At 36.4% G+C, this 27,920-nt stretch overlaps 4 protein-coding genes and 1 pseudogene across 4 annotated transcripts; 3 read left to right on the top strand and 2 right to left on the bottom strand.

The window, feature by feature from the left end:
• The first annotated feature begins 8,395 nt into the window (after positions 1 to 8,395).
• Positions 8,396 to 14,963, top strand: LOC133692207 (serine/threonine-protein kinase Nek2). Its single transcript, XM_062112976.1, has 15 exons — positions 8,396 to 8,602; positions 9,585 to 9,720; positions 9,912 to 9,978; positions 10,378 to 10,443; positions 10,701 to 10,747; positions 10,854 to 10,899; positions 11,030 to 11,110; positions 11,214 to 11,256; positions 11,390 to 11,439; positions 11,532 to 11,613; positions 11,702 to 11,751; positions 11,902 to 11,975; positions 12,155 to 12,206; positions 12,982 to 13,443; positions 13,839 to 14,963. Exons 2-15 carry the CDS (start codon positions 9,635 to 9,637, stop codon positions 14,466 to 14,468), a joined length of 1,836 nt encoding a protein of 611 aa, XP_061968960.1. The 5' UTR covers positions 8,396 to 8,602; positions 9,585 to 9,634; the 3' UTR covers positions 14,469 to 14,963.
• A 146-nt stretch (positions 14,964 to 15,109) lies between these two features.
• LOC133692208 (uncharacterized) lies at positions 15,110 to 17,797 on the top strand. The gene is made up of 2 exons (XM_062112977.1): positions 15,110 to 15,390; positions 15,802 to 17,797. The coding sequence occupies exons 1-2, from the start codon at positions 15,127 to 15,129 to the stop codon at positions 16,918 to 16,920; spliced, it is 1,383 nt and encodes a 460-aa protein (XP_061968961.1). The 5' UTR covers positions 15,110 to 15,126; the 3' UTR covers positions 16,921 to 17,797.
• Positions 17,798 to 19,649: 1,852 nt separating this feature from the next.
• Positions 19,650 to 23,555, top strand: LOC133691886 (VAN3-binding protein-like). Its single transcript, XM_062112503.1, has 7 exons — positions 19,650 to 20,102; positions 20,264 to 20,377; positions 21,612 to 22,041; positions 22,383 to 22,607; positions 22,754 to 22,803; positions 22,897 to 22,954; positions 23,049 to 23,555. Exons 1-7 carry the CDS (start codon positions 19,773 to 19,775, stop codon positions 23,261 to 23,263), a joined length of 1,422 nt encoding a protein of 473 aa, XP_061968487.1. The 5' UTR covers positions 19,650 to 19,772; the 3' UTR covers positions 23,264 to 23,555.
• A 134-nt stretch (positions 23,556 to 23,689) lies between these two features.
• Positions 23,690 to 24,689, bottom strand: LOC133692900 (protein LIFEGUARD 4-like; annotated as a pseudogene).
• A 575-nt stretch (positions 24,690 to 25,264) lies between these two features.
• LOC133691179 (protein LIFEGUARD 2-like) lies at positions 25,265 to 27,255 on the bottom strand. Its single transcript, XM_062111572.1, has 4 exons — positions 26,842 to 27,255; positions 26,634 to 26,747; positions 25,817 to 25,974; positions 25,265 to 25,702 (listed from the first exon to the last, which is right to left on the bottom strand). Exons 1-4 carry the CDS (start codon positions 27,089 to 27,091, stop codon positions 25,496 to 25,498), a joined length of 729 nt encoding a protein of 242 aa, XP_061967556.1. The 5' UTR covers positions 27,092 to 27,255; the 3' UTR covers positions 25,265 to 25,495.
• Between the last annotated feature and the right edge of the window lie 665 nt (positions 27,256 to 27,920).

The raw sequence follows: 27,920 nt of genomic DNA, 5'->3' as shown, positions 1-27,920 counted from the left end.
CGATTAATTTCAGCTTTACTTTTTAATAAATGAATAGTATTATATTCACTATTTAAAATTAATATATTCGTTAATTATCTAATTATACATATTTTAAAAAAATAGTAATTAGGGATGTTTTGTTTTTGTTTTTTTTTTAAAAAATTAATCTATTAAATTTTCAGACTTTTGAATGATTTTTATTTTTTAATTTCCTTAGTTTATGAGAATTCTGCACTAAACTATCCATGAATATTCATCAATTATCGATAATTAAATATGATGTTTTCTGTCTCCTGTATCATGTATTTTCCATCCCATATACTCTCACCGAGCACTACCTGTACAGTAGAGTCTGAGAGCGAGGTTATGATTACTTCATGGTAGTTAAACATTCAACCTCGTCATTTTTATTCATCTATGATCTTAGGTTTTATATCTTTTTATTTTTTGCGTGGAAGAACCTGCCCCAGTTGAGGACTTTCTGGATAAAACGCTGCATAGAGTCCTAGATAAAGCCTCTTGATCTCTTCCAGAAACCGTCATGATTCATTGTTTTCTTCCGTTTAGTTGCCCAAGATCAATAATGTGGGAGAATTCCTGCCATCCTTTACCAAAAAGTCCTCCACTCACGGTGCAATAAAATACAAAAATATTCAACCCTTGGTTCAATGGACATTGACGAAGATTATTAAATTTTGATGAAAATGAAACAATAATTGAAGGTTAAAAGCTTTCCATATGAAACGAAACCCACTACCGCACTAAAATACATTATTGCTAATATGCTCAAATTTTCAATGACATTATCAAAGTCAGTCAGTGGATAATCACAATGTTGGACAATTCTATCAGTTCCCATTTGCCTTGTATTTGTTGGTTGGTGCATCTAATTCAACAGCTGGGATCTGTTTAAAAGTGTCACGTCTGAATATTCTTTGAGATATTGGGTATAAAATCTTCTTAGTTGCCATCTTTTTAGTCACGATCATGTAACTTTTTACTTACATTAAGCATACCAATTAAGGTTGTTCATCCATCAAATTCTAATTGCAGACGAAATAATTAACAGCTTGTGTTCAATTTATTTTCAGTGCTTGCATGATGATCAGTCCCCCCCCCCTTTTTTTTTTTCATGACCAATCTTCAAATGCTGCATATTTTTGTGCTTCTCACTTTCATTAACCCACCATTTTATTGTCACATTATTTCTTGATGCTCCAAATTCCATTCCCACCCAGTTCTGCTTGGCTCTGGCGAAGTGTCCCCGTTGCAAGATATTGTCGTTACAGGAGCATAAACATTTTTTTAAGGACCTAGGCAAGTTTTTGATAGGCAAAATGATTATGTAATTAAGTACACGGTTCGGAATAGTCAAATAATCATGTGTAAGATGCAGAATGCAGTTTGTAAAAGGTTTCATGGCTTTAACATGGCTCGGGCTAGTTGGCTTGAAGAAATTTGAGTTAGCAGTTGGTCATTATCAGAGCCATTTCTCATAATTAATGATGGCAGGTGATCATGCTAGAGAATTTGAGACGTTTCAACCATTTTTTTCTCCTTGAATGCAAGGAAATGCCCTGTGTGCTTAAATATTGAGAAACCAGGATTCCTTTCAGACTTGGACCAAAGTGATCAATTTATTTACAGTGGGATTATTGAATGTAGACTAGATTGGTGGCATGCGCTTTACTACACGCCGAATCAATTTATTTACAGCTTAAAAATACAATGTCAAAGCGCTATCGTTATATCTTAAAGAGTGAAAAAAATTTAATGACTTGACATAATAGAAAAAGAATTACAAAAAAAAAAATTATGATCTCAAACTCTATGAATCAAACTATAAAATGATAAAATCAATAAAAATATTCATGAAAAAAAAATATTTACAAAAAAGCACTATCAAAACTAAGTGAGGTCATCAAAACCCACGAGTAATATTGTGCTAAACCTTAGATATAAAAAAATATTGGTTTGAAGGGCAAAATCAGAAAGAAAAATCAAATTTACAAAAGAATCCAAAACATAAAATAAAATACATTGCAATTAAAAGAATGAGAACCAAACATAATATAAAAATAAAATATTAAGGGATGAAATTGAAAAAACAAATTAACTCAATAACTAATTCAAAACCAAATACATTGCAATTAAAAATAAATGACGACCTAATTTAACTTAACAAATAAATAGCTAGACCTTTATTTTTTATTTTTTTTTGCAATGACCAGTATGTTTTTCTAAGTGGAGAGAGGGAAAAGAGAGAAAAAGGAAAAAACTCCTTAGCGGCGTCCTTCTGTGCACTGCCGGCGAACACGTGCCTCACTACCTTGACCGGGGGTAGTGAGGCACATTGAATGCCGCCCTGGACAACAGCATTCAACGCTGTGTGGGTGCCACATGCACCATCTAAAGCGCGCGAGTAACTCTCACGAACACGCTATTAATTTTTTGAATTTAATATATATATATATATATATATATATATATATATATATATATATATATATATATATATATATATATATCAAATCACTCCTAACTCCACAGTAGGATTAAAAAAAAACCAGAACAAAAAACCCAAAATAACCTTGCCATAGTAGAGAAAGAGTTTATTTTTTAGAAACATTTAAGTAATTGACGTGAAAAAAAAAAGAAAAAAAAAAGAGAAAAGCCTATGAACTAAAGAGAAATTTTTTAAGGGTTATTTGACAATTATACTGTAGAAAAAATATAAAATTACTAATTAACACTTTTTTTAACATAATTATTGATAATTCTCATGAAAAAAACCCATATACCCCTAAATCTAACATTATCCATCAGGGGCAAAATCAGCCTTTCACTTGGGTTCTCGCAGTGAAAGGCTGTAGCATTTTAGTTATAGTTAATGTTGACTCCTGGAGAACAACAAAAGCAGTTTCTGCTGCATCTCATTCAGTGCCAACAGTCTCCTGCACAATCGAGTCACGAAAATCTTCGTCTTCTTCTTGATCATTAATCATGAATGCCTTCAACAACACTGTAATTGCGTAATAAAACTGATTAGTGATTTTTGTAGGCTTTTATCTTCATTCCAAATCACTTATACCCCATTTACCAAACAGTCATGAAAAGTAGAGTAGCTGAAATGGGCGCTTATGTAGCAAACATTTCGAGTGATTGATTCTTGTAGGATTATGTATCAACATGATTTCGATAGCTAGGTTTTGTAGACTCAATGATCTCTTTATCTACATTATTGTTGACTTGCGTAAAATCTCATGGCATTTGGAAGGCACCATTAGTGATTTCTACCACCGGAGAGCACAAACATAATTTTTTGGAGTTGGTGGCTACAGAGAGTGTATCTGCATTGACCAATGATACAAACACTATTCCATCCGAATTATGGTTCAAGTCCTGTTGCTGCAGGGACGTGTCCACAGTTTTGAAGATCCATTACCTCTATTATTGAGTTAGCAGGATATGTGTAACCTGGCCCACATGAAATGTAGCGATGCTGTTTTTAGCATCACACTGTGATAATTGAACAATAAACAATGGTTTTCACCCAAAAAAAAAGAAGACAATAAACATTGGTCATTGGATAGCTATTGGAAGAACATTGAACCTGTGTCTTGTTCTTGCCAGGTGCATGGAAGGAACGGGTAATAGGCCCACGAAAAGGATGATCTTTGAAATGGAACCAAAAAGAGTCTTGAAAGTGAGAGTAGTGGCACAGTTACCACGCAATGACGGATGGTGTGTGGACCGAAAGAAGTCACGAAATATTGAATAAGGTCTGAAAATCAAACAACGAATGGTGCCAAGGCCATCCTTACAAATGCATCCATGAGAAAATAAAGAGAGGAGTGTAAGGATATTTGGAGCTTTCAGAGGTCGGGGTGGAATATATGGTGGAAATCCTACCCTGATCTCACTGAATATGGACTCATGAAGGTCAAACCCTTTAAAGATTGGTAAGATTCCCTGATAGCAAATGAGAATTTGTCCACTCAAAAGAATGCTGATTAAATAAAATTATGATCCATTAGAGCTAGCCTCTAAACATTCTGGACATAAGCTGCATTCTTTTTTTATGATTTTGTACAGATTATGTTGTTTCCTTCGACATGGATTGAGCAGAAGAACATATATGAATTCGAAGGTGTCCTGCTTCGATAATTTTGAGGTGAAATCATATTCTTTCTGACAGAAAATTCAACAGTATTGTACTACATCTGGGATCTTTTCCATTTCCTGGTACCAACTTCTTTTTAGTGTTGATGAGGTCAAGCGATTAGGAATTAAACAAATGCAAATCAGAGTAGGATATATGTGTTTTAAGTAATTTGCAACTTACATTTTCTTACAAACTTCAAAGCAAACTGAATACTGAATACCGTGGGATATGATCAAGAGAATAGTACAGTATAAAGAAACTGGAATTTCAGAGGGGAGACATGAAAATGACAAAAGTGAAAGAAACAACCACTTCTACTGGTAATGACACTGCACATGATCCTGTAAGACCTTTTCTCCATCACATAAGACTCTCTATATTAACAACTACCATCCATCGATCCCCCCTTCTCCTTTCCATTTGCAGCCAGAATTAATTAAAGATCCTTAATCTTTTGTCCTCCTATGAAAAATTAACTTTTCCAGCCCCTTCTTCTTGCTAGTCGACCTCCTCTCCTCACATCCCCTAATCAGATTTTTCTTCAGGTATTAACTCCTGGTATGTCGGATTCCGGCTGTCCCACCATAAATCATGAACATGAAGTATATGCAAATGGTAATGTGGGTCGGGTCCTCGATGGACGTAGCGTAATGGTAAAGGGCTTGAGATCTGTAGGTTTTGAGTTCGAGTCAGGACGTGTATCTCTTGTAAGAGCTTGGAACAACCAGGATTTTACTTGCTCATCTAAACCCACAAAATATACTTTTTGAAGATGGAGTTTTCTCGAATCCAAAAACCAAAAAAAAATAATACAGGTCGGATATTGTTGTCTGAAAATGTAAACAGTATGCTAGTGGCTCTTCTACAGAGGTATCAATTCGAGCTCTAACCCATGCCTACTTTACCAGATCACGTATCACCGATCGAATCTTGTTGACCCTACCTCAAAAAATATGATCTTCACTACTCATGATAACTCTACAACGTTGTGGGGGTACCAATGGTCCCAGTTCTGTGTCTACTTCACGTAGAACAACCTATGGTTGAGCAGTGGCAAGTGGCATACAGTAGTATGTTGGTTTCCTGGCAATTTGTTGCAAAATAAATGGAACGTAGAGACATGGAAATTGTAAATAAAAAACGTACGCTTTTAGTTTGCTCCAAGTATGTTTTCCACTTCCTTGAGGGTTTGAACTTGGAAACTTTTTAATCTGGAAGAGTCACGTACGTGGGAATCAAAATCTTGTTATTGGCTCAAATTCTGCCTCCTATATGAATTAGCTAGGGTAGTGGATCACCTTACCAGGAACCCTGCAGTAAAGTCTGTTGAAGCTCGTTGGATATCTACGTAAATGCTTTTGTGTGCCTAGTCAATTCTTTCTTTCCTTTTGACGAAAGCATCAGTCAATTCATATCTCTAGTGGTTATTTGCCACGTTAACTTTTGATATGTTTCTTCTATCTTCAATCAAGCACTCCTCTAGCTAGTGCTTCCACCAAAAACATAACACTAATTGAAGGGCTCCTGAAATCAGGTATGGCATAGCCATCGCTTAGAGGAGAGCAGGCCATATTTGTATTTCCTTGTTTGACCATGTTATTCTTAAAAAAATAATTTTTTTTTAGTCTTAAATTAATTTTTTATATATATTTTTGGATCATAGTGCTGATAAAAAAAATTATTTTAATACATTTTCAAAAAAAAAATACTTTAAAAAATAATATTTACCATATTCTTAAATACGCTCAAAACAAGGAGTCTATTATAATTAACAAACTCGGGCCAACCTCATGGATTGACTTTGTGTTCTATTAATTTAGAGTCTTATCTAGGTCAAGTTTGTTTTTAAATTAAGTAGAAAGTTGACTCGTTCAAATTTGAATAACCTAAAAAATTAACTTGAATCCTGGTTGTTCTTAACAAATTCATATGAAACTACTCCAAGATTTTTTTTTTAAAATGAAGTGGTTTTAATTTTTTAGGACTTTTTATTCAAATGACATTTTAATTTAAAACATTTGAAATGATTTTATTTTATAATGGAACCAATATGATCCATTAACCAATGATCTGGACTTTAGAAAGGGTTTGAAAATTAAGGGAGTACTTGGGATTAAGGTGTGGTGAAGTGTGGTTGAATTTTTTGGATGGAATTTTATAAAAAAAAAACATGTATTTTTAGTTTATAGTAATGTGTGATTTGTGCTTTTAAAGAAATTGTAATAGCCAAAAATCCCAACCACACTTCAATCTCAATTACACGTTAAAGCAATATTTAAGATTAATACAATTGGACAATGTTTTTGAAAATTTTTAATTGTTTTATCTTTAAATTAATTTTTTTGATATTTTTGAATTGTTTTGATGTGCTGATAATAAAAATAAAATTTAAAAATTAAATAAAAATATTATTTTAATATATTTTTAATTTAAAGATAACATGAAGTATACAATCCATTGTATTGTAGATGAGCATATTGATGGAATAGTTCGTACAAGGGAGGAAGAAATGAGTGGTGGAAGTTTTAGCCGTAGAAGTTCAAAGTTAAAACATGAGATTCTAATTTGAGAAAAATGATGGGTGGGTTAAGGCTTAGAACTCCTTAATTATAAAAGTAGCAGCCCACGCGTCTCCGACATGCCTAACCCATTTCATGGTTTTGGGCCTGCGAGCAGAGTAGACTCTAAGCCATGTTCTCCACTCGGAGTAGAATTGAGTGCTACCCACCTAGACAGCAGACGCTCCAGCATTGGAAAGCTCGAACGAGAGGAGGGAATTGGCCTGCATTGACCTCCTCTAGTTGTGAAATGCGAGCACTGAACTTCAAAGGAAGGAGCCATTTTTCCATTTCCTAAAAAGAAAAGGTTAGGCATCCTAGTAGTGTTTATGGGTATCCATTTCAATGAAATTTTGTTTTCACTTCTTGACAGAAGCTTATCAGGATTGCCTCTCTGTGCATTTTTCCCGGTTTACAAGACACAAGAATGATAACATGCCAATTTAATTATAATTGATTTCATCATTACTAATGTAGCAGTTCAGAGCATATATATATATATATATATTAACGTGGGTGTTTAGATTAGCTTACGCGTATCTTAACTAATTTCATGAGCCCTGAAGTTAACGAATATGTAAATTTCCAGCGACTATCATATTAGTAACTACATGGATCGAGTTTGAGATCATAGGTAGAGCAAATTTTTTGGTTCTAAGTTATTATTACTGGGCCACCTACTAGATGGTTACAGTTCAAAGTATAATTAATATGGAGAGTAGTGACTTTTTTTTTTAAATGTTTTTTGCTTAAAAATATATTAATTTTTTTTATCTTTTAAAAATTATTTTTAATATCATCGTATTATAATAATTCAAAAGTATAAAAAAATCAAGTTTATATTATAACAATTAAAAAATATATTATTTTACATTAAAATATTTTTTTTATTTTTAACACCCACACATTGAAATGATAAAAAACATTAAAAATATTAATTTAAAGTTTTTTCAAAGGAAAAAAAATAAACATTTTTAAAAAAAGTTGTTGAACCACAATGTTAGATAATGTTTAATTCCGGATCGATGGATTGATTTGAAAAACTTGAGACCCATTATAAAATTTTAATTGAATTGAATTAGATCATGATATAATTAACTTATTTGACCTAACTAATAATTTGTTTTTGTATTTTAATAATATTTTTAAAAACAATTGAATATTATTATTTTTTTCTTTACTTTTATTTTTTTATATTTTAATATAATAATATAAAAAATATATTTTAAAAAATAACTACTATTGGAATATCAAATACGATACAAGGATTAAGGATAGAAGAGGGGAAGAGAAGGAAAAATAAAATAAAAGAGAGTTAAAGAGTGAACATATGGGCCTGGAGAAAGCCCGAAGTTCATATAACGAAGAGGCCTTGCTCAAAGAGGCATTCTATGAAATAAGGCTAAAAATAGGCTCGAATGGAAACGATGAAAGCCCAATAAAGCGAAATGGGCCTTCTGATTTGGACTGATGAAACGACAGATTGACAAACCCGTGCAGTGCACTGCTTTCTTTTTCACCTTCAGGCTGTCACAATCAAGAAAGGAATCCCAAAAAATAACAGTGACTAATGACACTGCCATTTGACCCTCCCCTCTCTCTCTCTCTCTCTCTCCATTTTGAATTTTAAATTTCTCTCTCTCCTTCTCTCTCTCCTTTGCTTGTTTTCCACTTCTTTTGCCGCTCCCACCTCTCTCTCGCTCTCTCGGTAGTACAAAATAAAATAAAATAAAATACACAGATAATAATATTTTAAGTCGGTGAAGTTCCTTTATCACCCTCCTAATATTCCCTTACAGTCAACAACAATGTCCTGAAAATTCAAATTTTCTGTTTCAAGATAAGAAGTTGATGCGTATTAGCTAGCCATTCGTAGCAATCAACTGTCTAATTTCAGGTGCCCATCTTTTCTCTTTTCACGTCTTGGTTCTTTCTTGCTTTCTCATCCTCTGTTAGCTAATTTGCTAGGAAAGTGTGTCGTTGGCTTTTTGTTTATTTATTTACATTTTGAGTTAGGTTTGTAGTCTTTTCGCTTAACTGTTCGATTACTTTAATAATTTTCTGTGGTTTGTGTTTCAGTTTCTCATAATCTTAATCCCTTAGAAGCTTGTCGGTGGATTATTACCTTATTCGGATGCTAAATTGCATAAAATCATTACGAATTTCTCAGCTGTATTTTTTTTTTGGTTGGTAGCTGTATGTAATGGAGTTCTTGTGTATCATTATTTTTTATCAAGTCACCAGAAGCTGCATTTTCGGTTTGGTGAGCTATAAAAGCATGCCTATGAGGGGGTAACTGTGTGCTTGCGTGTTAGTGGATTGACTTGCACTTGCATTTCCTTTGGCTAGGTGTAGGGTTTTACTCTTACAATCTATGATGTGTTGGATTGTGTACTTGGGGGAAAACTAAAACCCTAGAAAACATGCCAACCCCAAATGTAATAACGCATGTGATGTGTTCAAGTGCATTGATTCTTGAAGCATTACTTGCTGTCCTGAACTAAGTAATTTGGCTTCAAGTATTTGCCACCTTGTGTGGGGCTTATTGTGGCTTTTATTTTGCTTCCCTCCCTGTAACAGCCAGAGTTTGGTTTGGGGGACTGAGGAGGTTGGCTGGTTGGTTCTATGCTGTGCGGTCGAAGTTTTATTTTATCTAAGATTACTATCTGATGAAAATTTGAAATGGTGGATTTCTTTTTATTACTTTTTGTATGTTAGTTGCTTTGCAGACCTTATTTTACTGTTTAGTTGTTGTTGATAATTTTATAGATACTTACTGCCATACTTTATTGTGTTATCTTGCTTTTCTGTTTCTGGGGCATCATTGACTGTAGCTAATATTATTTTGTGAATAATTGGTGCGTCGTCGTGCTAAATAGTAAGACTATTCGGAAGACTCTGAAGGGAGGTGGGGTTCATAGAACTCGCCATGGAGCAGTATGAAATTCTGGAGCAGATTGGGAAAGGTTCCTTTGGCTCAGCTCTTCTTGTGAGGCATAAACATGAAAAAAAGAAGTGAGCATGCTTGCTTAAGTTTTTATTCGTATCAGCATGTGTGTTTATTGGCCTAGCGTAGCATTTTAAATTCTGAGTGTTTTTAATTTGTTTCTTGCTGTTCTGAATTAAATCCTGTGCTATGGGAAATAAGATGTTTGGTATTCATCATATTCAATGTTTTTTTTCTCATGGTTTCCCTTTACTTCTAGATATGTGCTGAAGAAAATTCGTCTTGCTCGTCAGACTGATAGAACTCGCAGGTCTGCCTACCAGGAGGTCAGTGTATTTAACTTCTCTTTAATTTGAAGGAGAACTGAACTGAACTATATTCCTTTTCTGTTTAAGATCGAATACATGCTAATAAGTTGTATCTTGAATGAAAGATAAACATCAGAATAGGTTACACTTATGGAATTGGAAGAGATTCTTAATAAAATTTGAGTGACTAAAGCTTCACACGTGTGTTTGTTCTTAGATCTAGTTATGGCTTTTTTACTGTTGTTTATTGCTGGAGAATTAATTGTTTCATATGATGTATTGCATTTGCAGGACATTGCTCTTTTTTCTTTTTCTTCATTTCTGGTGGTCCATAAATTTTAATTTATACACAGCGTTCATTTTTCACCAAAAGTTATATCTTCAGAATTTAAGATGATGATGTTTTTTGTACTGCAGATGGAGCTTATTTCTAAAGCAAGTAACCCATTTATTGTGGAATACAAAGATTCCTGGGTAGAAAAGGTATGCAGGCCTTATTTTGTGAGCTATATTTCGAGAATCAGCTATTATGCCATTGAGTAATCGGTATTATCTTTTACTTATGTCTTATTAACTATATGGAATTGGTGATAGTTAAACCCATATTTGATGTTGAATCATAGAGTGCTAAAACTTGAAAGTTTTTTTTGTTTACTGTGATTACATTTTGAATTGTACATAAGTTCGCTTCTATGGTGCTTTAATGTTGTGCAATTGACAACCGGTGTCTTCATTTCCAGGGCTGCTATGTGTGCATCATTATAGGATACTGTGAGGGTGGAGACATGTAAGTTCAATTCTTAATACAGTTTTCAAGAAATGTCTGATTCTCATCTGGATATGACTTGATTTGTTGTCTTCTTGACTTCCCATCCCCATTTGTTTTTCTACAGGGCTGAAGCTATAAAAAAGGCCAGTGGTGTTCATTTTCCTGAAGAGGTAGTTGTTCTTGAATCACAACTGCTTTTCATTGACGCTGCTACTCTATAGTGTTCATTTTGATGTCAAAAACTGAGTGAACTTGACCTTTTAACTCATGTATGTTCTGCCTTTGACTGATATTGTGCAGAAACTTTGCAAGTGGCTAGTTCAACTCCTGATGGCTCTTGATTACTTGCATGCTAACCACATTCTTCATCGTGATGTCAAAGTCAGTTGCACTTTTTGCTGCAAATGCTGAAATAATAGTTGATATTTTATGTATGAAAGCTCATGTATTATTTTTCTCTAATGGTGTTCCAAAATTGCTCCAGTGTTCAAATATATTTTTGACAAAAGATCAAGATATTCGACTAGGTAAATAATTCAACTAGTATTATCGCCATTCCTAATTGTCCGAGCTTGTTTATTCAAGATTCACTTGTACTTTGGTTTGCAACACTTGTTGTTTTAATCAATACAAACTGCTTATAGACACCTGTTGTTGCAGGTGATTTTGGTCTTGCTAAAATGTTAACTTCAGATGACCTTGCTTCTTCTGTGAGCACTATGTTTACTTATGAGCTTTATTCCAATGTTTTGTCTTATCCCTGATATAATGATCATGACTAAATATTCTGGTCCTAATACAGGTTGTGGGAACTCCCAGTTACATGTGCCCTGAGCTTCTTGCTGATATTCCCTATGGTTCCAAGTCAGATATTTGGTCTTTAGGTTAGTTACTCACTTGTTTAAAATCATTTAAACACGACAAACTGTGATTTCTTTTTTTTTTTTTTATGTAACTTAATGTGCTTTCCAGGATGCTGCATATATGAGATGGCAGCTCACAAGTCTGCATTTAAAGCTTTTGTGAGTTATTAATATGCTGTTTGTAGAAACAATATGGGCTTGTTTAGGATGTTGCTTAAACAAATTGAAGAATTCCATTTCATTGTGCTTTTCAATATGTACCTGGTGCAGATCTTCATAGAATTACCTTTCTTCTTCTTTCTTGAGCAGGATATTCAAACACTGATTAACAAAATAAATAAGTCTATAGTGGCTCCTCTTCCTACTGTGTACTCTGGTCCATTGTGAGTCCACCTCTCACATCATGAATTAAAAATGTCAGCTACAGATATTGTTTTACTTTTGCCACTTTGGCTTTTCTGATGTGCATTGATAGAAAGTTTTAGCAAGTCTTATAATTGTTAGTAGACTTAGTTTTCATGGTTTTCCCTAATCTTTTTCTTTTTCAATGTAACCTTTTCAGACGAGGGCTGATTAAAAGCATGCTGCGAAAGAATCCAGAGCTTCGACCAAGTGTATGTTTTCTCCCTCCTGCCTCCAATTCCTGTTTGGTTTTAATGAGCATCGTTATATAGGTTCACAGGAAAAGACATTCGAACACATCTGTATTTATACATTCATTGTTCTGTGGTCCTCCAAAGTGATTATTCCTATGCATAATTAATCTAGAAGTACAAGCCTAATTTGTTCAACTTGGAGAACGAAGTTTGTCCAACAGGCCAAAATGATTTGGAGATCAAAGCGGCAATAGGTTGAGGGTTGATTATCTAGTTCACTTCTGTTCAAGGGTTTTCAGACTCTTGTGGATATCTGGGCTGTAAATATGCTTTATTTGATCCCTGCTCCTGTCTATTAAGAAGGCTGGGCTTGGACGTTAGGTGCTGGTGCCAGAGTGTTACCTTGATGTTGGAACCTTCTTGTGACACATTTAAGCTTCAGGTTGTAGAGTACATAAGTTGGGCCAGAAGTGCAAAACGAATTTATTTATACCTCGAATACTTATTGGGGAAATTCAGCACTGTATGACAACAACTACTTTAGAGTGGAAAGCAAGTTGGTTGGTTTGTCTAGTCTGACATCCATGAATTGTTCGCTTAAATTTGCTGTGTAGGTTATGATTCCTAACTGAAACCCATGCCTAAGTGCATGTCTCATCATGTTACATGTGCTTATAATTTCGAGGGTGAATAGCTGCATAGTAGACAGAGTATAGGTTTTAGAAATAAATATGCTTCAAATTTCTTTATAGTATTTATTCAACTTCTTGAAAATTAGTTCTTAATGTGCCAGGCTGCAGAGTTGCTTGGTCACCCACATCTTCAACCTTACCTTCTCAAGATTCATCTAAAGTTGAATAGCCCGAGACGGAATACTTTCCCTGCTGAATGGTCTGATTCCACCTTCATAAAGAAAGCTAGTTTTGTGGATCCACAAGCTGTTCCCAGTTTTACTGCCAGAGAAAAAAGACAATCATTCAACAATGACAGGGCTTTGAATCCTAGTATATCAGGAACTGAACAAGACTCACCCCATTCTTCTCAAAGAGATCAGGAATCCCCAGCCCCAATTTATTTGAACCAAAGGTTCACCGAATTATCTGTTGGCGTTGTCCATGAAGAATTTGGTAATACAGCAGCAAAGTTTTCAACTTATGCCAGAACCCCAAGATTGATGCCCTCAAAAATTTCTGCTACTCCTAGAAGGCAGTCAACACCATCCAAGATATCATATATTACTTCAAAGCGTGATTCGGTGAGTTTTAGGTATAGAAATGAAGTGTTTCATCTGTTCAAGTAGCATCTATACCTACTCTCATTTTTTTTTCCAGTTGAAACTGGGGAAATCTGACAGCGTGTTAGATGCAGGGCGTTTCTTTGATTATTTAGGTTCAAGTATACTGAAGGTGTCCCCTTGATCTCTGATGTGTAGATCACTGATATGTTTTAGGAGCATATTATTACGACCTAGAGGACCGCGTTATGCAAGCTCTAGTGCTGGCCTTGTCTTTTTTATGTTGGAAGTTAAGCTGTCATGCTTAGGAACACCCACTATGGAATGTGTTCATAGAAAAACACAAACAGCTTCTGATGAGTTAAAAAGCAGAAGCATTATCATTTGCTAATTTAATGGTATGCTCGTATTTGCAGCTTCCAGTGTCATGTACTACAGTGAGCAAATCTTCCCATACTGCACGCAGAGCATCTCTTCCATTTCCAACGAGAGTTGCAGCTGCAGCTGCAGGAACCCAATATAAGGCCAGTCATGGTCTTCTTCATAGCATGGATTCTCCAAACGTTTCTGTGAATGCTCCACGAATTGACAAGATCGCAGAATTTCCATTAGCCTCTTCTGAAGATCCTTTGATTCCCATCCATGGAACATCAACTTCAGCACAATGCTCTTCATCACCCTACAGCGTGGACTGCTCAATCACAAAGGACAAGTGTACAGTTCAGGTTCTAGAGAGAGCTGTATCCAAGCACCGTGTAACTGATGCTTGCCAGCGAATTGGAAGTGAATGCTCGGAGCATAATCCAACAAGTGGTGTTTCAAGCCGTTCATCTTCAGACTCTAGACAGCAGCGCCGGTTTGACACCTCGTCATACCAACAGCGTGCCGAAGCTTTAGAAGGATTGCTTGAGTTTAGTGCGCGCCTTTTGCAACAAGAACGGTTTGCAGAGCTTGGGGTGTTGTTAAAGCCATTTGGGCCCGAGAAGGTTTCTCCCAGGGAGACTGCCATTTGGTTGGCTAAGAGCTTCAAAGAAACTGTAGTCTAGGAAGAAACAAGAAGTTGTCTTTGTCCTTGTCATCACATGTGCGTATAACTTTGTACTCCCATAGAAAATTAGTCTCAAACTCTCAAGCCTTCACACTCGAAGGTGCTTAGATGCTAATAATGTGTGCGTATTGATCTCTCACGGGAGAGCTGTTTTTGAACTTGAAAGTTTTTCGAAATCGATGAAGAGGGAAGTTTTGGGGCAGGCATCCAATTGACCTCTTGCCTTCCGATGATTCGGCCACCGTGGTGTATAGGTGTAACAAGTAGAGGCTTTTGGTACAAACGGAAGCCAGATTTCTAGAAGCTTGTAATTTTAGATACAAACACTGTTTCTTTGGTTTGTGCTTGAAAAATGTCACGTTCCCCATAACGTGATATTTCTCAAGGGAGTGACTATAAGAGTTAACACTTGGTCTTCAAGTTTAACAAGGCACCTTTCCCATGGTTTAAATAATTTATTCAGAGAAATTAAGAGACGAGTGAATAATTTTTATTGTCTTGTTTCATTTCAATCCTTCCATAATTTCGCACATAAAGAAACAAACGGTTTAACCGTGGCCCAATCACAGTCAAGCAGGGCCCAGCAAGGTTCAAAGTACGACCATCGTCCTGCTTTTTGTGTGATCAAGTTCGACGATAGCAGAGAGAGACAAGACATGGAAGAAGCGGGAGTGTTAGAATTGTATGAGCTGCACTACTCTGATTTGCTGCTGTTATCATCAACTTCACCGGTACCAGAAGAGGGAGAAGAAAGAGCGGAGAGAATAAAGAAAACAGTAATGGAAACCCTAGGCCCGACTGGCCCAGGACTCCTTTCCATCGCTGGTGTCCCTAAAGCTTCCATTCTTCGACAAAGGCTCCTCCCTCTTGCTAGCAAGCTGGCTCTTCTCGACCACGATCGCCGCAAACACATCCTCAAGGTTTAATCTTTTCTTAATTTAAAAAGTTATTGAACTTTAGATTGTTTTATTTTTCAGGGTGCCAGTGTTTAAAGTGACTGGATTGGATTGATGAAACCGTTTTAGCCTAATTTATTGCATGGGGTGGGTTATAGCTTAGCACCATTGTTAATATCGAAGAAGGGGAAAGCAAAAATCAATGCAGTTGATGCATCAGTTCTTTTTTAGTATTTCTGCTGTTTTCTTTAATTATAGTATTTTAAGCAACAAAGCATGGAATTAAAAGTGTTTTTCTTGTGTCTGCTTTCGGTGGTGATTGCATGGCGGGTGCGATTGTATTTGGGTCAGAGCATAGTTTGTGCGCTTCCCTACAAGTGTTGATCTTTTAAGGTTTTTTTTTTTTTTTCATTTTCATTTTCCAATGATTTGCAGGAGCACAACTTGGGTAGTGATGTTCCTCTGAAGAACCCGGATAGAAATGTGTCCTCTTTTGCAATGCAACTCAAATATGCTCAAGCTCTAGAATCTGCTCCGGGTAAAACGAATAATGGAGCCCGTTCTAATTCGAATTTAGAATCAGCTCATCTGGATGACAATGATGATGAAGTGACAGACTCTCCGGAAGATGAATTTGCAAATCTGTCTGATATCTTTAGGGAGCTGGGACATTGCATGATGGAGCTGGGGCTTCGTGTTGCGCAAATATGTGATATGGCCATTGGTGGTCAAGAGTTGGAACGGAGCTTACTGGAATCAGGGACAGCAAAAGGACGCCTTATACATTACCATTCTTCTCTAGACAACCTACTGATAAAAGCAAGTGGGAGAAGGAAGGGATCCACAAAAAAGCAGGCTTATTCTGAGAAGAACCAAGTGCTGTTATCAAGAAGTGAGCAAAAGCAATCAGAACGCTGTAACTTGGTTGCTAATATTAATGAAGTCGGATCAAGTGGAAATCAGGGAAACCTATGGCAGCAGTGGCATTATGATTATGGTATCTTCACTGTTTTGACAGCACCCATGTTTCTTATGCCCTCCCAATTATCAGAAAATACCGCAACAGATCAATTTCCAGTTTTTTGTGATCAAGACTGCCCTTGTCCAACTGGACATTCATATTTGCAAATCTTTGATGCCAATACAAATGATGTCCTCATGGTGAAAACTTCTTCAGAAAGTTTCATCATTCAGGTCGGTGAATCGGCTGATATCTTATCGAGAGGAAAGCTTCGCTCAACCCTTCATTGTGTTTGCAGACCCCCAAACTTAGAAAATCTAAGCAGAGAAACTTTTGTTGTGTTTTTGCAACCTGCATGGAGCAAAACTTTCTCAATGTCAGATTATAATGTGCAGCACAGCATGTTAGGTCGTCATTCTTCAAATGAGGGAAATGGCCTTACTGAGCATGACTTTAATGAAGTTGCTCGAGAAATTCATAAAATTGTCCCCCCACTTTCATCACGGTTGAAGGATGGGATGACATTCGCAGAATTCTCACGTGAAACTACCAAGCAATATTATGGAGGCAGCGGTTTACAATCAAACAGTTAGCTCCTTGCCTTTCTATTTGCTGTAGGATTCAATTTTGGGCAAGACTTCTGATATTTGTTCTGTTATCTCTTTGCTCGATGTTTTTTAGGGGTGAAAGAGATATATAGATTAATTTTGTGAGAAAATAGTTTCTTGAATCAAACATATTTGGTAACTCACCATTGACCTACCTCCCTTTTGTGTAGCTATAGATCTGCATTGGTTTGGTCTTTGTGAGTTTCATGACACCATATAATGTGAGGAGTTACCATAGGCCTTTGAGCTTGGTTGGGTGGTTGCTATTACCATATGACAGTGGGGCTATTTTTTGGAATAAAAGCTGCAATTTAAGCTGCTGATGCTACCATTACCTAGAACAGTTGATGGTGGATTCTTACTTCCTGAATATAGAGACAGACGGCAGAATATGACCAGCGGAAATAGAAAATAATTCGTCTTGAATGGTCTGTAGAGGGACAGGTCCAAGGTTACTTCGTATTTACTATGAAGGGATGATCTTTGAAGTGCCAATCATAGCTTCTCTACAAGTCATTAAGGTTGACAAAGTCAAGATGCAGGGGCTGTCTTCTCCTTGATTTCTAGCGGGGTCAATCGTGCTCCTTCCATGTAAGGGAAACAGCAACTGAATTTAGATCAGGTGTGCCCTCAAGTCTCGACCAAAAGTTTTACCTTAAAAATGATTACAAACGCCTCTTTCCGTGTGAAAACTCTCTATTTTGGGTTTAGACTTCGTAGAAAGCGTACTCGCAAGACGTTAGGCATGACACCTTCGATTCTAGTTTTTTCCCTCGTAGACTAATGAGTTTTTTGACCTGCGAGATATGTAGAAAGAAATAACCCTGTATGTGCAGAAGGAAATGGACCAGCAATTCCAATATACTTCCTCTGGTTATATTACCTTGTGCTAATACTTGATTGTTTGACCTGCAGTGTCTGTTCGAGTCAGTCATGTTAGCCAGGCAGGCCCCAAGCCTGGCACGAGCCTACTTTTATTATGTATCACTGGCTATGCATTGAGACGGCATAATCTTAGTGTCTCGTTGCCTGTTCCATTCGTTAGCCGTTGCAAACGGCTAAACGAGAACCAGCAATCCTGTTTGCCATGCATTTACCATTGTGATAACAACTTTGTTATGGTAATGTTGGGCAAAAGTTCCTGGGGTAAGAAATTCTAACATAGGGCCACAGTGCTGAACACTTCTTTTACATACATGGAAGTTTTTATTTTTTTATTGTAGTGTATGAACGTTACTAGCAGCACCCAGCCTGAAAAAAGGAAAAAAAAAAGAGGTGGGGTTGGAACGGCCTGGAAATTTCATTTCATTTCATGTAAAGTGACACAGAATTAGAGATTTGAATAAATTAGCTTTCAAAATGTATTATAAAGCTAGATCAACCATTGAAATATACATGTGAAATGCAAGGGAAAAGCTAAAGGTGGATAGGGTGGCTGCATGATCATAGAGTGAATGTGGCGAAAGGAATAAAGGGCATCTCTTTATCCAGTGGAGATCATGATGCAAGAATCGCGCTAGAAGACTTTTATGAAAGAGACCCGGTTTTCTTCCTCTTTCTGATTTAAAACTCTTGATTTTGTTCAGAAAAAAATAAAAAGAAAAGAAAAGAATCATTGAAATGCAGGCCTATGTGACAAGGGAAGAAGAAGAAGAAGAAGAAGAGAACAAAGCAGAGATGATGACGTGGATAGGCACGCGCATTTTAGCGCAAGTCTCCCTTCTCTTAAATGGACAGGGCAGGCAGCTTTGTGTCTGAGATTGTAGAGGCAAAACTGTGAACCTAAATTTGTTTGGACCTCTGAAGCTTGTCAGCGTGGGATGTCGCCGAGCCTCGGAGACATTCGTCAGGGGGGCATATATAATCACAATGGTCCCCATCGAACGTGCTTCCTAGCCTCTCCCTGCTTCCCTTTCTCGGAGCTCTTAAGGTGTCCCCATTATAGAATTTTGAACAGGATCTGTATAAAAAACTACATGTCCCATTGCATTAAATGTTGATTGTACCCATTATTTAGAGAAAAAAAATATTTAACCTGTTTATAATTGCAATATTTTTTGTTTTAATTTTTTTAAATATATTTATTTTAAAAACATATCAAATTATTATTTTTTTAGTGTTTTTTATGATTTTAAAATATTGTTTTTAAAAAATTAAAAAATATATTTTAATATATTTTTAAACAAAAAACACTTTTAAAAAATATTATATACCATAATATTAAACATATTTTTTATTTTATCATTTTAAATATATTTTCAATCATGTTAATATAGTAACGAAAAATTTATTGAAAATCACTTTTAAAACTATTGATTTTGTAATTTTTCATATAAAAACATTTAGAAAAATAATTTTTAACTTATTGCCGGGTGTTGGAATTTTAGGCACCGATTTTTTTGAATTTTTTTTTTGATTTTGAAATAATTATTTTTAATTGTTTTAATATATTAATATTAAAAATAAATTTTAAAAATAAAAAATTATTATTTTAATGTATTTATAAATATAAAATATGATAAAAAAATCATTACTAAAAATGATAGAGTAGCTCTTAGTGCTGCTTTGTTAATACTGTAGATAATTATTAGCTCAACCGATCATAGAGGGCTGATATCAGGTTCCAAAATATCATGCCACGTGAAGTACTTTATTTACCGTGTACCAGACCTTACCATAAATTTACAAAAAGCAACCATGGAGGCATAGACCATCGACCCCCTTTGGTCCTATAAAGTGACTGGCCCCTAGGCTCCTGCAACCTTTGCGGCTCAAAATTTGTACTACTCGCTACTAGTTCCAACCCCACAGACTCTCTTCTTGACTCAACAGCTATTATGGAAGAGATCCCTACGCTCAACCTTCGCCGGCCAGCTTACAGCCCAGTCTGCAGCAATATTCCGCTGCCAGAGAGCCCAAAACTGCCAATGGAGTTCTTGTCAAGGTCATGGAGTGTCTCAGCTCTTGAAGTCTCAAAATCCCTCTCTTGCATGGCCTCTAACAAGTCTGCTAGCAGCTCTACTTGTACTGATGCTTCTTCTATACCTGAAGATGTCACTGGTGAGATGACCGAGGAGATTGTGCATACTAATCCGTTTGCCAACCAGTTTCCTTTTGCTTCTTCTGCTACTTCCCAGCTTGTACTTGAACGTATCATGTCACAATCAGTAAGTCCAAATAATCACAGGCTTGAAAGTTTTGAGATTAATTTTGACTGGCCAGTTGTTATGTTTTCAGACAAGAAGCCATTTTCTCTTATGTTGTGACATTTTGAGGAACTCTTGGTCAAGTTTATGATTTTACATTTAAATGATTCTTGGTGTTGTAGGAAGTGTCGCCGCTGGCTTCAGGGAGGCTCTCTCACAGCAGTGGACCTTTGAACTTGACGGAATCAGACAGCCCCCCAATTTCACCCTCTGATGAATTTGAAGACATTGTTAAGGTCTTGTCTACATTTCTTTTCCTTGAAGATAATTCATGTAATTCTATTTTTTCCAAGTTTTCTCGGGGTAGAGGCTAGAGAGAGAGAGAAGACATTCTACCACCTGTAAGCTTTTGTCTTGCTCCAATGACACTTTTTTCCCCTTAACATCATTTTGAGTTGTCTTTTCCACGTAAGGCTCTTTGTAATTGCGTATTCGATTTTTTTTTAAGTATTTTTTTATAATTTTAATGTGTTATGTTAAAAATAAAAGAAATATTTTAATATATTTTTAAATAAAAAATATTTTTAAAAATCATACAATACCAAACGCATACCAATTTTGTTGTAGTCTTCCATAATCTTGAAAGAGAAACAAAAAAAAAAAAAGGGTGCCGCCTGAGATGAGCTGTTACTCCATAGCAGACCCTGGCATTTTTCATGGGAAAGGTAGAATTTGATATTGAGATAGTTATTATTTTTTAAAGTGTATTTTATTTATAAATATATTAAAATAATTTTTTTAATATCAAATAAAAACAAAATTAATTTTAAACATAAAAATTCAAATTTTTTATAAACACCGTCCACCCATGTTGTAAAACATGTTTTTCTAAATTGTGCATGATTAATTAGTTTGACAACATGTTTCCATTACCTGAACTGAACTGATCTTATTGCTTTACATTACTTTGAAGCTAGAATTTTGAGTCCATCATTTAGTTATTTTTTTTCAAGAATGTGTTTTCTAGCATGCACTAAAGAATTTAAAGATGTGATGGTTTCAAGTATAATAATAATAATAATAATAATAATAATAAATCATTTATTTTTTTATTTCTTACCCTGGCATGTGAACACAATCAGGACATGATTACATACTTTTGAAAAATTCTCACCCTGTCCTTTGATGTGGTCGAATTCATTAATAAAAAATAACTCTGAAGAACCATTCAGGACACTAGTACAAAAAAATATCTGCAAGCTTCCAAATTCTCCCATCAACAGAGTTGGTCTCCTTGTAAAAATTGCAGGATATATCTGTGATCTGATTCTTCCAATCTCGCACCATTTATCCCAAAGAATCATCCTTTCAGTTTCAAATAGATGTGTATGCAAGCTTACTGTATTTTGTTTTATTTTCTCCTTAAGGAAATGAGCAGAAATTAGTGTTTTCAAAGCTGGAATGACGTACAACCTCTCTAGTTGTACATGCACATTTGTTGCTGATGATACTTTTGCGTTCTCTGTGCAGTATTTTCGTTCTCACAACACCTTGAACCCCCTATTCAGTGGTGGCCGTGCCAGTGCTGGACCTGGTAGTGGTGCCCCTCCAAGTGGAGCCAAGACAGTTGGGAGGTGGTTGAAAGACAGAAAGGAGAAAAGGAAAGAAGAAACTAGAGCCCAAAATGCGCAGCTCCATGCAGCTGTTTCAGTTGCTGCTGTGGCTTCTGCCATAGCAGCCATTGCAGCAGCCACAGCTTCTTCAGCATCAGGAAAGAATGAGCAATTGACCAAGACTGACATGGCTGTGGCATCTGCGGCTACATTGGTGGCTGCTCAGTTTGTGGAGGCTGCTGAGGCTATGGGCGCTGAGCGTGACCATCTTGCTTCAGTAGTGACCTCTGCTGTGAATGTTCATTCACATGATGATATCACCACTCTAACAGCAGCTGCAGCTACTGGTAATGAGTTTTCACATTATGTCTGATAATTTTTTGCAAGTATTCCTGCAAACTGCCCGTTTCTAGCCCACATTTTGTTAGTAGAAAATTTAAGATAGCCCATCGAAGTTATACTTAAATCGTTTGGTGAATTGGGTCTCTTTTTGGGCTGTTAAGACATACTTGATGATCATCCCATACAAGCCACTTTTGCCTGCAAATGTGACAAAATTTGGCGTGTCGACGATGTTTTTAACATAAGTTTCATGTCCATCAAATACTGTTATAGCTGCTACAGTCCCTTAATCTTAAAGCACTTCTGGATGAAAAGTGGCATTCAATTATTTTCGTTTCCTGTTCAGCTCTACGGGGGGCAGCAACCTTGAAGGCAAGAGCATTAAAGGATGTTTTGAACGTTGCAGCTGTAATACCAATGGATAGAGGCATCGGAATCTATGGTGTGGGAAATTATGTCCATCATAACCGAAGCTACAGCGGTGAGCTTTCCAATGGGGAGAATTTCTCGGGTGCCTGTAGTGTAGAGTTCCTCGCCAGGGGCAGTGAGCTTCTCAAGCGCACCCGCCAAGGTAAATTAATTATTTAACCTTTTTTCATCTGGTTAGTTTTATCACCTCGGAACTGAATATTAAACGGTCTACATCCGTCAGTCTTTCTATATTTCCTTTCCTCTGGAGAAAACAAAATATAGCAGTTAACATTGATGTCATTGCAGGCGATCTGCACTGGAAAAGTGTCTCTGTTTACATACACAGAACAGGACAGGTGAGATTTTTTGAAATGTTTTGTTTAACATCTTATTAACTAACTTCCAATTTCTACATAATTCACCTGAAATCATATCTTTTTTAATTGTAGGTGATGCTAAAGATGAAGAGCAGACATATTGCAGGAACTATCACCAAAAAGAAAAAGAGTTAGTATCCTGTTACCAGCTCCGCCAATTACTTAGGAGCACAAATTGTAATTCTAATACCCTAACACTTACTGACATGTCTTGTGAGATACAGATGTGGTGTTGGAGGTTTGCAAGGATTTGCCAACATGGCCAGGGAGACATCTGTTAGAGGGTGGAGATCAGCGTCGATACTTTGGACTGAAAACACTAACAAGAGGTATTGTGGACTTCGAGTGCAAGAACCAGAGGGAACATGATATCTGGACTCAAGGAGTTTCAAGGCTTCTCTCAATTGTATCCCAAAGAAAGAACAGAATCCCAATCTAGAGTTCCACTAGAACTAAAGGCAATGGGTTTGTTTTTATGACTAATTAGCTAGGCTTCTGAACTTACCGGAACCACTGTTGATTTTGTCCTTCTCGGAAATGTAAGTGCAGTGCAGGCATAAAAGAGGTTTGCTTTCGGCACTAAAACGAAACTAGAGGGTAAAAAATCATGTATATGCTTACATCTTCGGTTTGACCGAAGTAAGGGAAGCAGACTACTGTAGTTATGGCACGTTAAAGAAGTTGACTACAATTAGATGGTGTTATTTAATTGAAAATGGTGGTTTCCCAAATTTCTTCCAGTAAAATTTTGCTAGGTGATGTTCTTTCCTTTTGGTGCAAGTCTTCCTGGAGTTGGTGCAGAAATACTTCTCCACTGAATCATTATACGTGAGTTATGGTAAAGCCATAATTAATCACCTATGGTTTACTGCATTTTATGAGCAACAAAATGAAATGAAACATCAGGTGGAAAAACGTCCTTGTTGAGTTCAAGAGAGCAGCAAACTCTTAATGTATATACCCGGATCAGAGGAAACAGCAGAATAGCAATCAGGGAAGCAGACAAGAAGGGCCCAAGGAAGCTGAAATCATGACCTCAGTCTCCTTGCCGCCTAGAAAGTGTACAGAGTGAGACAAACCACGGCCGCAAAAGTTTTGACGGCAGAACGCAAAATAACCTTCCCTGTTATGAAATCACGATAAAGCATCATCAGTGATCCAATTGTTGAAACGAGTAGGAATTAATAGAATTCGCCAGTCGACTAGCAATGGAACCTATTGAAAATAAGGCTAATTGAATCAAACAAGGCACCTACATGGTTGAAACTGCTTCCTATTATGTTCTAAAATGGAAGGAATACTTGGAACAAATGTGAAAGCAGGAGTTTGAACAAAAATACTTGGCATTCGGAGGTACAAGGTAATGGTACTATGATCAAACAACTGAAGATTTAATCATACAAAATTTACTCTCAAAGTCATAAGCAAAAACACCACTGGTAAACGCACTTGTAAGTCCAACCAGAGGCCCGAGAGCAATGGTAAAAATCCCAAGGAGAAGATAATTCACTGGACGAAGCCGGTGTAAATAATACAATGGACACTAAACTGCACATGTTTTTTGAGAGAGATTAAAACAAAGCAATAGATCAACCCAAAAACAGAACAAGGTAAAAAAACGTGCCGATAGAAGGAATAACAATGATAGCTACGTATACAGCCAGTCCCGCCGTAGTGTGCACGATAAAGCTTGAAATGGGATGGACTGAGACAACTGTGTTTGCCACCGCAACTGTAACTAGCAGTTGTATGGCAATTATTATATAAACTTTTCTAATGAAGATCCAGCGGTTCCTAGGACCGTCCAGTACAGCTGGATATGTTTCAACCTCTACATCTCCCTTCTGCCAGGGATTTGTCCACATCGTCGACATTGGTCGACTTTTGTGCTTTTAATGGAAGGTTGTTTTTCCGGTGATGAAAATGGAAACTGAAACGTGGGAAAACGAGAGAAATGCTTAGTTATTTGGGAGATGAAGGCGGGGCAGAAATCTCAAGGCAAGTATTTTTATGAATCAGAAAAATATAGCGAGGAATATACTTGAGCGATCATAGTTTATGTTTCATTCCTTCCTCTAGAAGGTTTCCCACGTTGTCGAGTCTGTATTCCCAGAGAATATATATTTCAGCCAGGAGCTCATCAATCCACCAACTAAGCCAGCAGCCATCTCTTGTGCTTGGCGCCTGTTTTGAGATCACCCAATCCACATCCAGATATTTTATCACAATTGGGCGATCGTACAGCATATATTTGCCTATTGAAACCACTCAAGTTCATTGAAATAATCCTGACTGGACATGAATCTACAACAAAGACGCAACGATCATTTGTCCTCAACGTGGAACTTCACTTCTCTCTTCGTGGAAGCAGACAAACATGAAATGGGAAAAAAATTATAAACAAAAAAAAAAAAGAGGGAAAATGGTGAAGGCAAACATCTGTGATGCAAATCCGAACAAAAACCCGCGATTAATTGTCAACTGTATATATGCAAATGATAACAGATCTCTTTTGTCATTCACATCTGCTCTTCCAACAATGGAGATATGAGGGCAAAAAAGGCGATGAAAATAGTATAGTACAATTGAAGTTTACAGTTTGATTTAATTGAATGCCCAAGAGGAACAAAAACTGAAAAATGGTCTTGTATACAGATACTGGACAGTGATTTCAGCTATCGGCGGCTCTGAAGATGGTTAGCAGCGCGAGGAAGAGATTGAGGATGTCCAGATACAAACTCACTGAGGCCCATATGTATTCATCATAACTGTACCGCTTGATTAGGTTATCGGTGTCATATATGATGTATCCACAGAATATGATTGAAGCCAGGCACCCATAAATCATCACAGAGATTCTGCCCAATGGAAAGAGAATCTGCAGCCAGGAACAATTTGAAGCATTCAGAAAAACCATGAAAATTCAAACACTAGAGGGGGGAAATAACAAGATTCAAATAAAGAAACACAGGAAGCAGGTGAATAAACATACCTGGATGAAAGCAAATACCATAAGAACCATGACTGCACCAAACAAGAAGGGGCCTAGGAAGTTAAAATCATGGCCTCTCCTAGCTGCCCAGAATGTGTACATAGTGAGACTGACAACCACCACAGTTGTCAGAATCGCGGACTCCAGAATCACCTTTCCTGTTGTCAAAAAAATTTCAACATTTTAGACATGTATAGCTGGTGAACATATTAAAACGATAACTTATTGCCAACAATTCCAATAGCGTATTCAAGGAAAATCTTATAGAAACACAAAGCGAATCAGTGAAGAAAAAGAAAAGAGAGATATCTAGACAGAAACAAGATGTCAATCCCAATTCATTTAAACATCTGCAAAACCAACAGCTTATAAGAAAAAACTCCACATAGTTATCAACTTTACCTAAATAAATCAAATACAAGAAAGACTTGTGCACTCCTAAAACTGTTGCCCTAACCATCCAATTTGTTTTTTTTTTCTCTCAAAATAATTCAACTCTTCTAATCAAGAACAACCAACAAATGCAACAAGAAAATCAATAGCGTGCCCAAAATTACTGAATTGTTCACTTCCACTCAATTGGTACATGTATATTCATACAGTTAGTTCCCTTGATAAATTTGTCACGATACCATTAAATTGATATGCCCCAGAAGAGCTGGAATATCAAGAAACCACGACTCTTGGGACACACTCAAATTGTTTCAGACATAGAAAGCAAGGCTCACCATTTTCTGACTCCCAGCATAAAGAAAACCCAAAAGGGCATCTAATTTTGGCCACAAAAGTAAATAACAATAAAATCTTATTTATATACCTTCAGTAAAGGCACAAGTTAAGCCAACAGCAAAGGCGAGAGAGATGGTAAAAAACCCTAGCAGAAAGTAATTCACAGGATGCTTCTGGTGATAGTAATACATAGGCAACAGAGCTGCACAAAATCATTCATAATTAGAACAAAATCCACAACCTAATTAACAGTAATTATTTCAAGAAAACTTAAAGACATTATTTGAAGAACTTACTAATAAAGGGTGTGAGGATAAGCACTATATAGAGCGCCAACCCGGCCCCAGTAGTCGAAAAGAAGACGGCAATCGGACGGATAGAAACAACCATAGCCGCCACCGCGATTGTTAAAAGTAATTGAAAGCACAAGATTGAATACACTTTACGAATAAAGGCCCACCGGAGTTGCGGGCTTTCAAGCATCATTGGATACAAAGGCCTCGCTCCGGCCTCCAAGTCAGTCTTCCCGTACGGCTGTGCCCACATCTAAGCAAACGTTTCTTTTTCTAGTTACGAACTAGTGGCCGTGCAGTGTTTGGATGGCAAGAAAGTGAAGGAAAAGGTGATTTGTTTTCGATCTCCTTGCGTGGGAAATGAAGTGAAGAATTGAGTTTTCGAGTGTGGGTGGGGGGAGGGAGTAGATGAGGATCAAAATAAGAGCGGTTTCCGTAAGATGAGAAACGTCAAGATATTTCGAGAACTTCGGGTGCACGTGGAGTGCTTTCATTTGACACGTGGATTATCAAATAGCGTCTAGAGTTCTCGTTATTTTTTCTTTCTTTTTTTCTTGTTTGGCAATTCGACTGTATTTTAAAAAAAAATATTTTTTTTTAGTTTTAAATTAATGTTTTATATATTTTTAAATTATCTTTGATATTAATATTAAAAATAAATTTAAAAAAATAAAAAATATATATTATTTTAATATATTTTTAAATAAAAATCATTTTTAAAAATAAATTTACCATACTTTCAAAATAAACTTTTATACTGTTCTTATATCTTCAAAATATCTTGAAAAATTTATGCATAAATTTGCACTTTTTGTTATGAAAAAAAATATAAAAAAACATAAATCAGCATTTTCCATTATTGAAAAGAAGAGAACTCTTGTCACTCTGCAACAAGCAACAAACACCACGAAAAATAGACCCTCGATAATCGATTAACAGACAAACCGGTGTCGCATTGGGTCCTTCAGAGTCAATAACAACTCTAAGCCTTATCACCGTCGAGTCGACGGTGAACATCTGTCTCTCTCGCAAGCCTTATCTCAAACAGATCGTGGACAGTGGCTGTAACTATAAATCTTAGC

This window comes from Populus nigra, chromosome 4, assembly GCF_951802175.1.
Source record: "Populus nigra chromosome 4, ddPopNigr1.1, whole genome shotgun sequence".
In the NCBI taxonomy this organism is placed as follows: domain Eukaryota; kingdom Viridiplantae; phylum Streptophyta; class Magnoliopsida; order Malpighiales; family Salicaceae; genus Populus; species Populus nigra.
This window is presented reverse-complemented; position numbering and strand designations above follow the sequence as displayed.

What these genes read in the sequence shown, in the direction of transcription:
- LOC133692207 (XM_062112976.1), top strand. Translation starts at nt 9,635, where the DNA reads ATGGAGCAGTATGAAATTCTGGAGCAGATTGGGAAAGGTTCCTTTGGC. An exon ending in GTGTTCATTTTCCTGAAGAG is followed by an intron (nt 10,900 to 11,029) that starts GTAGTTGTTCTT and finishes GATATTGTGCAG; the next exon opens with AAACTTTGCAAGTGGCTAGT. An exon ending in TTACTTCAAAGCGTGATTCG is followed by an intron (nt 13,444 to 13,838) that starts GTGAGTTTTAGG and finishes TCGTATTTGCAG; the next exon opens with CTTCCAGTGTCATGTACTAC.
- LOC133692208 (XM_062112977.1), top strand. Translation starts at nt 15,127, where the DNA reads ATGGAAGAAGCGGGAGTGTTAGAATTGTATGAGCTGCACTACTCTGAT. An exon ending in GCCGCAAACACATCCTCAAG is followed by an intron (nt 15,391 to 15,801) that starts GTTTAATCTTTT and finishes AATGATTTGCAG; the next exon opens with GAGCACAACTTGGGTAGTGA.
- LOC133691886 (XM_062112503.1), top strand. Translation starts at nt 19,773, where the DNA reads ATGGAAGAGATCCCTACGCTCAACCTTCGCCGGCCAGCTTACAGCCCA. An exon ending in TCTCAAGCGCACCCGCCAAG is followed by an intron (nt 22,608 to 22,753) that starts GTAAATTAATTA and finishes ATGTCATTGCAG; the next exon opens with GCGATCTGCACTGGAAAAGT. An exon ending in TATCACCAAAAAGAAAAAGA is followed by an intron (nt 22,955 to 23,048) that starts GTTAGTATCCTG and finishes TGTGAGATACAG; the next exon opens with ATGTGGTGTTGGAGGTTTGC.
- LOC133691179 (XM_062111572.1), bottom strand. Translation starts at nt 27,091, where the DNA reads ATGTGGGCACAGCCGTACGGGAAGACTGACTTGGAGGCCGGAGCGAGG. An exon ending in AACTTGTGCCTTTACTGAAG is followed by an intron (nt 25,975 to 26,633) that starts GTATATAAATAA and finishes TTTTGACAACAG; the next exon opens with GAAAGGTGATTCTGGAGTCC. An exon ending in TGGTATTTGCTTTCATCCAG is followed by an intron (nt 25,703 to 25,816) that starts GTATGTTTATTC and finishes TCCTGGCTGCAG; the next exon opens with ATTCTCTTTCCATTGGGCAG.